At 40.3% G+C, this 12,696-nt stretch overlaps 1 protein-coding gene across 1 annotated transcript; it reads right to left on the bottom strand.

Annotated features, from left to right (window-relative positions):
- Positions 1–218: 218 nt before the first annotated feature.
- On the bottom strand, positions 219–12,263 carry GPRC6A (G protein-coupled receptor class C group 6 member A). The gene is made up of 6 exons (XM_075046383.1): positions 12,070–12,263; positions 10,165–10,468; positions 7,447–8,274; positions 4,354–4,566; positions 2,760–2,883; positions 219–1,339 (listed from the first exon to the last, which is right to left on the bottom strand). The coding sequence occupies exons 1-6, from the start codon at positions 12,261–12,263 to the stop codon at positions 219–221; spliced, it is 2,784 nt and encodes a 927-aa protein (XP_074902484.1).
- Positions 12,264–12,696: the final 433 nt, after the last annotated feature.

Here is a 12,696-nt window from a genome sequence, read left to right as displayed (position 1 = left end):
GAAGGGGACTGCACCTCGTGGTGCCCACAGCAGCAGGGGCTGGACTCTGTGAGCAAGGCAAACCTTGCAAATCTGGTAATGGATAACTGCTTAAGTACTGGAGGAGAAGGCATTTCGTGTGGCCTGCTCGCCTTGGGGATGCCAAAAGGAAAAAGACCTGAAAGAGAACTGGCTCCCTAAGATGCCTTTTCATCTTCTAGTACTTTAACGCTGGCCAGTCATATGCTGGAGAGTCTTTTCCTGGCCACAGTCCTTGCGGTATTTTTAGGAAGAGCTTTCCCTTTTCTTAGCGTCTGCCCAGGCACTTGGAAATGGCAGTTTCCGTTCACAGAGTTTTTCTCAGATTTACGTGACTCTGAGATAGTGGCTCGGGAGCTGGAAGACTTTGAATCCAAAGAAATCTGACTAACAGCAACGCTGCTTGCGCTCTTGGAGGAATACGTGTAAATCATTTTGAGAAAGGCAGATTTTGTGTTTGTTTCTTGCTTGTAAATGATGATATAGCACTTTGGAAGAAAAGTGCAGCAGAGAATTCCATAATTGGATATTAAAATGACAATGATTTCCACTGCTGGCAGGTATTTGCCAAATGTAGTTGCATAGACAGGGATAAATACAATCCATGCTATAAAGTAAATGAGCATGCCAAAGGTGATGAATTTAGCTTCATTGTAGTTCTCTGGCAACTTCCTACCTTTAAAGGCAAATATGAAGCAAATGAAGGCTAGGGCAGCAATGTAGCTCAACATAATTCCAAAAGCCACAATAGAACCCTCATTGCACTCCAGAATTATTGCTCTTGGGATGGAGAAATTTTGCTTTACAAAAGGTGTCCTGAATATTAGCCAGAAGGTGCAAATGATAACCTGAATTCCAGTGCAGGTGACTACAGTGGGAATAGGTTTATACACACATTTCAGGAAATTCTGCAGCTTGGGATCAAAGCTGAAGGCTAGTAAAATTTTTAGTGACTTTATTAAAATACATGAAATGCAGAGTGCAAAACTTATACCAAAGAGGGCTTGCCTAGTTTTACACTTGAATTCTGTGGGTTCATCTATGAAGAAGACGGTGCTTAAAAAAATTAAGAAGTGACTGAAGAGAATAATATAGCAGACAGTTAGACCTCCAGACGCCTTTACAACCGGCGTGTTCAAGTTTTTAGTAAATATTACACTAATTGACAAAACCAACACAACCCCAAAAGCGGAGAGGAGGAGGAGGAAAATAGCAAACCAGTCGGTCCAGGCGAGGAAATGGATTGTTTTTCTGTAGCATGTGGTGCTGTTGACAGGAGCCCAGTAGGTTTTGTTGTTACATCGGTAGCAGTAATCCATATCTGAAAGCAGAAGACGGGAAGATAACTTAGAAACCCGAAGTAAATAAACTGCAAAGCGGATTATCGAGGCTTGAGATACAGGAGCCATGTGGGAAGGGATGCTAAGGGGAATAGACAGGGATGGTTCCTTCCCACTATTGCTGTCACCGTCCAGGTGGAGGAGCTGCAGGGCAGCGGTGGCAGAGGTGACAGCAGTGACAGAGGTGACAGCAGTGACAGAGGTGACAGCAGTGACAGAGGCAGAAGGAGCAAAGGACGAAGGGGTGCCAGCTGGGAGCAGGGGCTGCCAGCAGCCAGGGGCAAGGGGGGGCAGGGACAGGGAGAATGACCAGGGTCCTGAAAACTGCCTTGGCCATCGCTGAGCAGTGATACATGTCCTGGCCAGAGCTCTGGACAGGCAGACCTTAACTGAACAATGGCTTGAGATCAAATCAATTATCTTACAGAAATTTGAACTATGTTTCTTTCATCTACTTATCCCAGCAAGGAAAAAACTCAACTGTCTCTTTACAGTCAGCTTTTGAAATGCAGCAGCAAGAATAAACATTCCTTTAGATCACGCTTTGAAAGGTTACTTTTGCCTTAAAATTCCTGTCCTCTGATATGGAGAAATTTCACAATTATTTGAATTAAAAAGATAAAATTGAATTTCCTTCTGCTCTCAGGATATTAGAAGTACATTGTACCCCAAATTTCTTAATTCCATCTCTCTCCTCCATATTTAATTTCCCCCTTTAAAAAACTTTGCTCAAGCCTATAAATGAACCAGTGGTAAAGCACACATCAGATTTGATATTAGAAAATATTACCGTACGGTCATATCAAACTTTACGGATTCCCTGGCAAGCTAAAAAATATCCTGGTAAGCAAAATACATAACCCTTGAACTTCATAGAGTCATATAATGTTTGGGTTGGAAGGGACCTTAAAGATGACCTAGTTCCACCCCCCCTGCCATGGGCAGGGACACCTTCCACTAGACCAGGTTGCCCAAAGCCCCATCCAACCTGGCCTCGAACACTGCCAGGGATGGGGCATCCACAACCTCTCTGGGCAACCTGTTCCAGTGCCTCACCACCCCCACTGTAAAAAATTTCTTCCTTATTGAACTGGGTGTACTGCAGAAAGACAGGGAAGCAAGGCTCTATTTTAATGAGAGTCAGTCTCACCGATAAATCAGCCAGACTTTCCATCCTAACAAAGAATAATGCTAGTCAACTGGAAAGTCTAATTGCTTTACATCTGGTCTTCTAAAAAGCATTTAAGTTTTATAGGCTGAACACTCGTATTTGGGAAACTGAGCATAAATATTTCAATCCCATTCCAAAGTTATACCCAAGGTTACCAAGGCACATTATACCCAAACAAAACAATTGTATTGATGTCTAAATAAACCTTTATTTGGATCACAATTCCTTACCTGTTTGATTGCTGTAATGGTTTTCTGGGCAGTAAACACACTCGTAGCAGCATGTGTGTGGACTTTCTGTAACCTTTTTCATCTGTCCTGGCCTGCAGTGCTGGGAACATGTCGACTGAACTTTCTGCAGTGTGCAGAGAACAGAAAAAAACCAATCAGCTCAGGCACAACTAACTACTAAGAAACATTAAAATAAACCTCCAGTAATTCTGCAATTTTCACTTTCTTTTTGTATCTAACATATTTTAAGGAAATCTGAAAACGATGCTGAAAAAAGACTTTGTAGGCTCCATGTTTCTTGTATTTTCTTCACCCAGTCAGCAAGTGACAGGATGGGGCATTATCTACCTGATGATTTTATTTTTTGGCCCTGAATGCCAATCAGTGGAATTGTCTGTACCTTTAAAGTGCAGATCAAAGTGTCTCATCCAGCGTTGAACCTGGAATTTAGACTGCTGAGGCTCAGCTCCAAAGAAAGCCCAGAAGCATCTGATGGGGGAATTTGAGCCGACTACTTCACAAGTGAGATCCCGAAACCCTGCTTGGCTGCTCCGAGCCCGGAGCAGACACCTGGGCTCGGGGAGACACCTTGGTGGGTGCTCTGCACTGCAGCTCCAACGTTCCTGACCCTCGGCAGCTCATCCCTGGGTCATGAAGCATGACTCTGGGGTGTGCGATCAGGGCCTTCTCCTGAGGTCTGAGTTCAGGTCCTCTTGCCAAAGACAATTTTTTGTAAAATGGAGAAGCGGTCCTGAGGGACGCTGCTATTTCTTCTCCCTCCAAGATGGTGCTCACAAGGAGGTGGAGGCATGTCCTTGCCACCCTGGGCAGTGCCCCAAAGACCAACAAGATCTGAGGTTTTCTTCTGTCCTCAGCCTTTTCTAGCAGCTGAGTCCACACGCTGAGACTCGAATTCAGCCCACCTAGTAAGCAGCCTTTCCCTGTCCCATTAGTGGTGAATACTCTGCAGCACAGAACTGCACAACGAACGAAGACCTCCACCCGTGCACAGAGGACAGGTTGTCCACCTGGAACTGGCCAAGGCCACCCACTAGTCCTGCCAACACCAATGCCGGGGCTCCGGGTGGTACCACCTGCCTCAGACTCTGGTAGTCACGCTGAGCCCAGCTCTAACAGGACAAAACTAACAGCAACAAAACTTTTTTTCTTTTCTTTTTTTTTTTTTTTTTAAACAGTAAAATCAACAGATATGAGTCTTCATGTACAAAACAAATGGTGGTGGTACGTAAGACGGAGGGCTTTTTTACATGGTCATTTTTTATTTTAAAACCCCTTTTCAAGATTCTGGAGTAGCATCCTTAGCACAGACATAACTTCTTATTTCAGGAAACCTCCCAGGAGCATTTTGAAGAAAGAACTCAATTTCAAATCACTGAGCCTGCTTATAGGCTAACATGCTTTTCAGGGTGCATGAAAGTGGTCGAGTATACCCAGAGAGGGTTCTTCGTTCTAAAAGGAGAACATGAAACCACAAGAGAAATTTCTAGCTGACACATACTTCAGTTGCAAATACTGGAGGGAGAAAAAAAAATGAAACAAATTTCACATGTTATGTCAACAAATTAAAAGTTACCTTTAAATCCAGAAATTCTTTTTTTTTCTCTTCATCCTTGAAGATAAAGTGACCTTTCTCTGGGTCATATTCTGCCATAGTGGTGATTTCCATGTGGCCATCAATTTCTTTCCAAAGAATTACATCGTAACTGGTGCTCATATCTCCATTGGAGTCAAACTTGATTTCTTTACCATCATCAATGACTGTAACTTTTTTAAGTTCTTCAAGAAGCTGAACATAAGTATAAGGAATGATAACATACATCAGTATCATGTCAGTGTGATAAAATCAATTGTTTAGCATCTGTATGATAACATCAAGATAAAAAGTAATGTTGCTTTTTAGGAGTAAAAGAAAACTTAAAATTAAAAATCATCTTTATAACTGTTTAATTTGATGTCCAACACAGAATTACATTATTCAGACAATCCTGTTGACCTTAAAAATCTATTAGTAATAATAAAAAAATCATCATTTTTTAACTCTACGCAATGTGTACAAATACTTATGTTAGTATTTTTTTCCAGCCTTGGAAATTTTGGTACGATGATAGGAAAGAAAAGATTTTTGCTTGCAAGAACTAATGGCCTTTTGGAACTCCCCTTCTTGTAAAGAACAACCATGAGTGATGCTCCTGTTGTTAATTTACTGTCACCAGAGCTGATCTGGGCAAGATTTGCTTCCAGAGTAACCTCCTGCAGCATGTCTGGAAATACCTAACACTGTTTTCAGCTGTGACTCAGACTGATGTTGTGTGTTGCGAGGTGAGACTCAGAACTGTTAAACGAACAATGCACGCCAGTTTTCTCAGATGAAGAAGTGATCAACAGCGCAATGGCAATAAACAGCAAGGCCGTATTTGACAGATCATAGGAAATATCAAGACAAAGATGCTTTGATAAGGCAACTATCCAGCTTCATATTGCAACCCATTCTGTTCAACAGGGAGAAATTTCTGTCTCCCTCATCATAAACAGCCAGATCAAAAAGTTCTGTGTGAATCTAGAAAAGGACAGGTTAAGGCACATATAACTCAATCCCAATTCATGGGGAAACCATAGAAGGACTTTCATCAGCTACCACGATTCTTAACTGAGGCAAAGGCTTTATCCTTTTGCCAGCCTAATGATTTTTGGCAACAGGGATTAATTAACAAGAAAAAAACCCAAGGTTTTGGTGAAAGGCTGAATTTAACTGCCCTTTGAAAAGCACACTCTTAAATGGATCCATTTGTGATATTTGTAGCATTTCACGAACACACTGACAAGTATATTACTTCAATAGGCTTTGGCAAATATATGTATATAACACATCTGGTGTCTATAACATGTCATGTTTTCATGTATAACATGTAATTTTTTTGAGAGTTCATATACCCTCACTGCATCTCTACCAATTTATGAAGAACCAGAGTGTGCTTCTAGCCAATATTGCATGTGAGTTGGATGTTGCATAGTGGTGTGGGACTGAATAGGAAATTTTTAATTGTATATATTCAGGCTAGTCATTTAATCTTTCTCTTCTCCACTTTTCCAGTTTCTCTAACAATAAGGGAACAACAGAGCTTTTTGAATACGTCTTGAGATTCAGACAGAAGGGGCTAATAATTAGCAACATTTTGATGTAACTGATGGTTATTTTTGCAAAGTCTGTAACACCAATGACTATTGTTTCTCTGTATGTGGAGATGTGTGATATGGATTAGTTGCATCCTAAGCTTTTTATATATATATATATATATATATCTATCTCCATTTCTAGAGGGTTTAAACTTACTATAGAGGAAATTATGAAAACAGCACAGGGGGAATAACTATCTTTTTCAGTTTTTTTCATGAGTTCTTAGCATCTTAACAGGACTTTTAATTTGGGTGGTTTGGGATTTAATTCAGCAATGATGTAAATGCAGCTCCATAAAGTTGCATTCCCTGTAAAGCAGCCCTGCATTTGTCCCATTTGCATTTACAAATTCACGTAAGAGTCTGATTGTTACTGGTTTGGTTTTTTTCAAATCCCCTATCTTGGTTTGACCTGCCCTGACCTAGGATAAGAGGTCAGAGCAAGTCAGAGTGCTTCAGTGGTTGTTTGACTTTTAAATGAACTTTTGTTTAATCCTCTGAGTAAAAGTGTGTAAAAGTGAATACTCCTGAGCAGGTTCTTAGGTAAAAGGTCAGGTCAGGTTTACTTGTCTGATTTTTCCCTCTTCTTTTCCCACCCAGTAGAGTTTGATAACAAGTACCTCACCCATCTTAAAGATTGTGTCTAATTTTTCTACCAGTCATTTTGGTATAAATCAAGATCAGGCAGAGGAATAGCTTGTTGCTTTTTAACTTTCAAGTAAAGATTCATTATAGAGGAAAATACCTGAATTCAGACAAAGCAGAGACAATGGTGAGAGAGAGAGGAAAATTGAAACACGCTGGTGAATGTTCCTATCCTGCAATACCCCCATCTCTCAAGAGCACTCATCGCTGTGTATTACAGTGGTTTGCAGCAACAGGACCAACCACTAGTAGCTGAATAGCTGGTAAGTCAACTGTAGATTGACAGTATGTTTTATTCTATCCCATGAGTAGCTAGCAAGATGTTCCAGCAAGGAGCCAACAGACTGGAGCCTTCATCCAAGCTGGTGCCTACTCTGTGTGCTCTTTGAAGGTGATGGGGGAAGTGATAAGGTCACTAATGAAGCCCAGCAGCTAAAGAGCCCTTCTGCACCTGTGGAGTCAAGCATTTACAGCCATTGCTATTGTACCCACGAAGGAGGAGATGGTGGGTATGTAGTTACTCACCATCAGTTAGCTATCTCTATGTGAATGTAATAATCATTCTCTATCTACAGCAGAACACAACCATGGCTTAGCAATGGGAACTTCTGCAACTGCATGTGCCAAAAAAAGGGAGACAAAACTGGAGTCTAGTTCTCATTGCTGCAGCAGTTAGGTACTGCTGCTCTAGCACATAGTCTGGGATTTCAATAGGTGAAGAAAAGCAGGAACAGGAATAAAAAGTCATTTAGTAAAAGGACCAATCTAGTAAATTCAGGAATGGGGGAGGAAAAATGAGATGAAAATTATGCGGAGAGAATGAGACCTGAAAGAATTAACATCATACCTCCCAGGGAGTGAAGGCAGAGGGATCCTTGCAGTTTCTGTCTTTGCACTGCCCTTTAATGGCGTGAGCAATGGCATAGATTGCAAGTATAGTACTATGGATAAATCCCGATTCAATGTTAGCATTCAAAAAACCATCTCTCCAGATCTGATGTTTATTCTCAACATTTTGCAATAGATCATCCTGGGACTGGTTTGAAATGCACATTTGAAAATCATGATATTCCAGGTGTGCACAGACTGACAAAAGCATAATATATTCACGTAAAAACATGTTGTTGTCAGCAGGCTTTTCATGAAGGTTTCTCAGAAAATCTTGAAATGTGGAGATGTCTCCGCTTTTAAATCCAAATCCCACAATGGTTCCCAGCTGTCTGATATTGGGAATTGTACTGATTTTGACTGCAGCTGACCAGTTATCACTTGCAATCCAGATTTTATTTACATTCCTCTCAATTGCCTTCTTAAAGAGTCTGAGCACGTGGACCTGTCTCATAAAGACAACAATAACATTTACTCTGGTTTCCTTGACAATCTTCTCAACTGCGTGATCAACTTTTGTGTGAAAGCTGTTGTCAGAGAGATAGGCAGGCAGCATTTCTTTAAAAGCTATGCAAACGTTGTTTGCCATGGCCTGAACCCCAAAGCTCTCCAGAGCGAACCGCCCGTTGTCATCATCAGTGGCTATTACTCCAATCCAATTCCACCCAGACTCACAGATCAAGTGGGCCATTGCTCTTGTCTGATGAAAATCACTGGGGATAGTCCTGAAGAAAGAAGGAAACCGGATTTTGTCACTGAGGATTTCAGCTGATGATGCAGGACTGACCTAGGAAGAGCGAACAATTCAGTTACGGAGGCAGTCTCCTCCAAAGGACACCAAGAGATCCAAAGCTGCCATGATTGCTCTTCCATCCCGCCTGACCCAGGCTGCCTTCTGCTGCAAGTGAGCATCAACAAGGTGCAGCCAAATGGGGCAGGCTCCCTCACCCTGCTCTTAGGATGGAGGCTCATGCCCTATTTTATATGTTCCACTATTTTCATCCTCATCCATATAATCACTTCAGTGAAGGTAGAGTATAAAACCTTTCAAAATGGATATGACAGTTATGCTGGTATAAGGATTTTGTTTTACTCTGTTCAGATACCATCAACATACTATTGAAAACAATATTTAAAACATTGGAAGCATCAGCTATTGTTTGAGGAGTTATTCAAATTGCTAGTACTCTTACATTTTGCAGTATTTTTCTACCACTGAGTATGTTAGCATGGCTCACCCACATATATATTTTCTCTCCAAGATTTAAGTATTATATTTTAAAAGGATCATTAAGTCTGTTAGAAGAACCTCCCAGAAAAACAAGCAGTAACGAATATTACAGAATGCTATAATTCTTTCATATAAAAGATTTATTGCCTTTTTCCTGTGAATGAGCCAGAAAAAATGTAAATGGAACATTGTTATTTAAATCTCTCTATTTTTAATCCTTTTCTGTTTGTTTGTAGGAGCTTTTTTTCCTACACTTATATTTACTATATTGCTTGACACTTCTTAAAAAAATAAATCTAAGCTTTCCAAAATGAGAGTCACCTCTCTGGAGGGGATACCAAATCTTACTGGTATCAGAAGATTACAGATGTTATTGATGAGAAAAATCTGCTGGGTCACCTTTTCCATCTCTACATCCCAATGCAGATTTGTTTCATCACTTGCCTTTTGATTACATTCAAGTGTGGCGTTTTAATTTTCATACTTACTATAGCTCCTGTGGTAGAGCTGGAGGTCATAATTACGTCCTATCATTGCAGAGGAAAAGATCCAGTTAGAAGTTATGTTTAGTTCAGATTTTATGTCTTTTCCACATGTTCGGTTACTATGTTGCTACTTTGCAGTGAGGTAATTTATGTCAAATTGCCAAACCCAAGGTGCAACACAGGATAGTGTGGAACTGGATCTCCTTTATCCATGTTGGTCCCAGCTTTGACCCCAACTCCTTGCAAAGGCAAAAGTAGAAATGTAAGCACTGGCCTAAGTGCGAGTGTTGGACTGTACTAATCCTAGAGAGGTCAGAAATTGAGAAGGGTGTTTGGGGAAGGACCAGTGTGGATCTAGACAGTTTATTCTTTCTCTTCTATAACTGCTTGAAGAGTAACAGGAGTAAAACTGTGTTTTAGAGCAATATTTCTCACTTCCCTGTCACAGTTATAACGGACTCCAACATCTCATCTCTTTCAGGCAGGAGAGAATTTCAAAATTTCTGGCCAATTTTTATTTGGTTTTTTTTTGTGGTTTTTTTTTCCAACTTGAGATTGGGTATTGTCCTATTCACCACCAGCCAGGCGAGCGGGTGTGACTTTGTTGCCTGAACAAAGTCCTTGAGTGTCATCCAAGGCATGCTGGACCAACTGGCACAGCCGGGCAGGAGTGACTAATGGCACCGCTAGGCTGACAAGAGACCAGCATCATCCTGAAATAGCACTCGGAGGCATGTGCCTCGGGCATATAAAATAGCCCTTACTGCCTTTGTTTAGGCAAGTGAGTCAAGCTGTCCATTTGGAGCTCAATCCCACCCCTCCTGATGTCCTTAGGTTGAGCCAAATCCTGCCCTGTAGCAAAAGGTGGCTTTTGCAATTCCTATGATCAGTGTTACACCTTTATTCTAAGCACAGTAAACTTGACCCTCTGTCCAAAATGAAGTAATTCCCTCAAACCTACCTGTGGGATTAGTTGCAAAGCCAACAGCCTTGAAACTGCCATCGACACCTCTGAGTAGCTGGCTCCAGTGACTGCCTTAACTCTCGGGACATAGTCTGAGTAGTTGCACTTGAACTCTACAACATCCTCAGAAGAATTGAATTTAGCCAGGAACCTCAGAGCAGACGCCATGGCTTTTGTAACTTCTGCACATGTGTCATAGATTTCGTAGCCCAGAGTAACTCCAGATAACAGCGTTGAATTGTTGATCGTTTCAATAGCATGTATCATTGCAAGCGTCTGAAGAAAAATTTGAATTTCGAAGCTGTCAAACACAGAAGTTTTGTTTTAGAAAAAACATCGCTGGGAACAAGGCTGAAGCAAAGTCCGTTTTGAACATATCCCTTAGAATTTGACAACTACTGAAAAGAAGTGATGGATAGTAAGTTTTGTGTGATTTGTTTGGGGTTTAGTGTACAAAAGATTAGAAACCGTATATATTTGTCTCACCTAACTGGGAGATTAAGCAAAATAAACACAAAACTTAAAATACACCTGAATAAAAGTGTTTTTCTGAAAAAAAAACCCAGGCACTAAAAAATTAATTTTCATGTTACATGCAAATTTGCAAGTGATGTCTTCAGGAAGCATCTGTCAAAAGGAAGCTATTCCAATTTACATCATCTGCTCAGTAAGCTTTTTAAAAAATGTATTTACTTTCATCAAAAGCATGAAACAAAGAAAAGAAAAGACTAAATATTCAGAATAGAAGAAAATATTTCAGTGGTTGAGGTCTTCTAGTGGTTGCATCGACGTTCCTAAAATCTTCTCTAAACCTGATGAAGTTAGTACAGCTATTCCCCTTATCTCCAGCGGATATTATAACAGATGCTTAATCAGAAGCTAGCATCAAATGTCTGCTATACAACCAACCCTCCTCTCAGGCAAGCTTCTCTGAATTTTACAGCTCTTGCTAACTAAATTAAATTTCAAAGGGACCTGAGACAACTTATGACTCCGTAGAAAAATAATGGAAGACTGACAAAACTACGACTTGAACATAATTTTGAAATAAATCCAGATGGATACCTGCATGTCCAGCTGATTACTAGATTCAGGGATTAAGTTGCATGTAAAATTCATATAAAATCTGAGGATTTGCACCTGTATTAAAATTAAAGAAAATGCATATTTGGAATTCCTGGGCTTAGGTAAGCTGTATTATACTTAAAATGAAGTTCTTCACCAGGTTTCCTTTGCATTCTTTCCAGAAAAAACGGATGTTTCAAGCACAGTAGGATTTGGAGCCAACAAAATAAATATTCTGATGCACAGTCTGAAATTGAATGCATACATGATATGGTGTTTATATATAGTCTATCCTGTAACATAATGCCACAATTAGAATACAAAGTGTAATAATTACAGTAACTATAACAATAATTACAATCTAGTCAGCAAAAGTACTGTTCCAGATTAGAACTGAGCTGCCCTGTGAGGTGGGGGACATACTTTAGTATGTGCTTAGGTAAAATGGAACAGTCTGCCTGTGTTCAAATCATATAGGTGCAACTTCTTAACAAATAATGAACAACTGCACAGCAGAGTACTTCAGACATAGAGCAACAAATTAGCATTTACATGGAAATCAAATTATTTTTCAGCACAAACCTCCAGGTCTATTTGATTATATATGAAGACTGAAATAGGATCAAATGCTCATTCCCTTCCTCAGGCAGCCACAGTATTTTTTACTGTAACTTTGCCATACTTTGTCGTCCTGTTTTAATTTATGTGATGTCCAAGGTCTTTTTAAAGACTAAGAAATGCAAGAGAACCAGATTTTGTTGATCTTGATATAAGAGGTACATGGCCAATGTTAGTGATCTCTTCTTTGCTATATATGTAATTTCCAGTATTACTCACCCAGCACAATTCTGAATTACTGGCTTGATGGGATATTCTTCTGGAGGCAGCATTTCGCTATGAACTGCAAACAAGCCTCCAATAACAATGTCCCCCGGAGAACTGGCACCCACAAAGTCGTCAGTATTCTGGCAAGAAAAAGCAATATCAGTGCTGATCACAAAGCAGGGAATCAAAAAGCTAGCGAATGCCATGTTTCTGTTTCACTTGCTCACTACCAGCTTTAAGTCAATTAAGGGAGCTGCAGGGCCAACAAGGGCTCCTGTGTCACCTATAAACAGCAGCAAAGGAAAAAGGCTGCACTCAAAAGTTAGTCACACCTCATAAGGTGCTTGTATTTGCTTCACTGGCTGAGGCTATTTTATGAAGATACTAAAGCAACGCTGTCACATAAAACGTAAGGGTGCAGGGGTGTGAGAGTGAAGAGAGAGGGAGAAACATAAATGAGTTTACAAGGAAATGTTGGACATAAAATCTGTTCTGCTGTGTTCAAAGTTTATTACACCTTATCTGAAACACATGGCAAATATTTTGGTATAAATTTGGGCTTGTCTTGAATACCTTCCAACTGAGTGCAGGGTGCGAAGAAGCAATCATGTTATATGGTAATGATATTGCTGCGACCAT

This window comes from Buteo buteo, chromosome 15 (assembly GCF_964188355.1).
Source record: "Buteo buteo chromosome 15, bButBut1.hap1.1, whole genome shotgun sequence".
NCBI lineage: Eukaryota > Metazoa > Chordata > Aves > Accipitriformes > Accipitridae > Buteo > Buteo buteo.
The sequence above is the reverse complement of the archived record's forward strand: the minus strand, read 5'-3'. Positions and strand labels throughout refer to the sequence as shown.

Excerpts from the sequence above, each read along its gene's own strand:
- GPRC6A (XM_075046383.1), bottom strand. The coding sequence starts at position 12,263 with ATGGCATTCGCTAGCTTTTTGATTCCCTGCTTTGTGATCAGCACTGAT. Across the intron at positions 10,469-12,069 it reads GTAATTCAGAATTGTGCTGG|CTTCGAAATTCAAATTTTTC; the intron begins GTGAGTAATACT and ends TGTGTTTGACAG. Across the intron at positions 1,340-2,759 it reads CCATTACAGCAATCAAACAG|ATATGGATTACTGCTACCGA; the intron begins GTAAGGAATTGT and ends TTCTGCTTTCAG.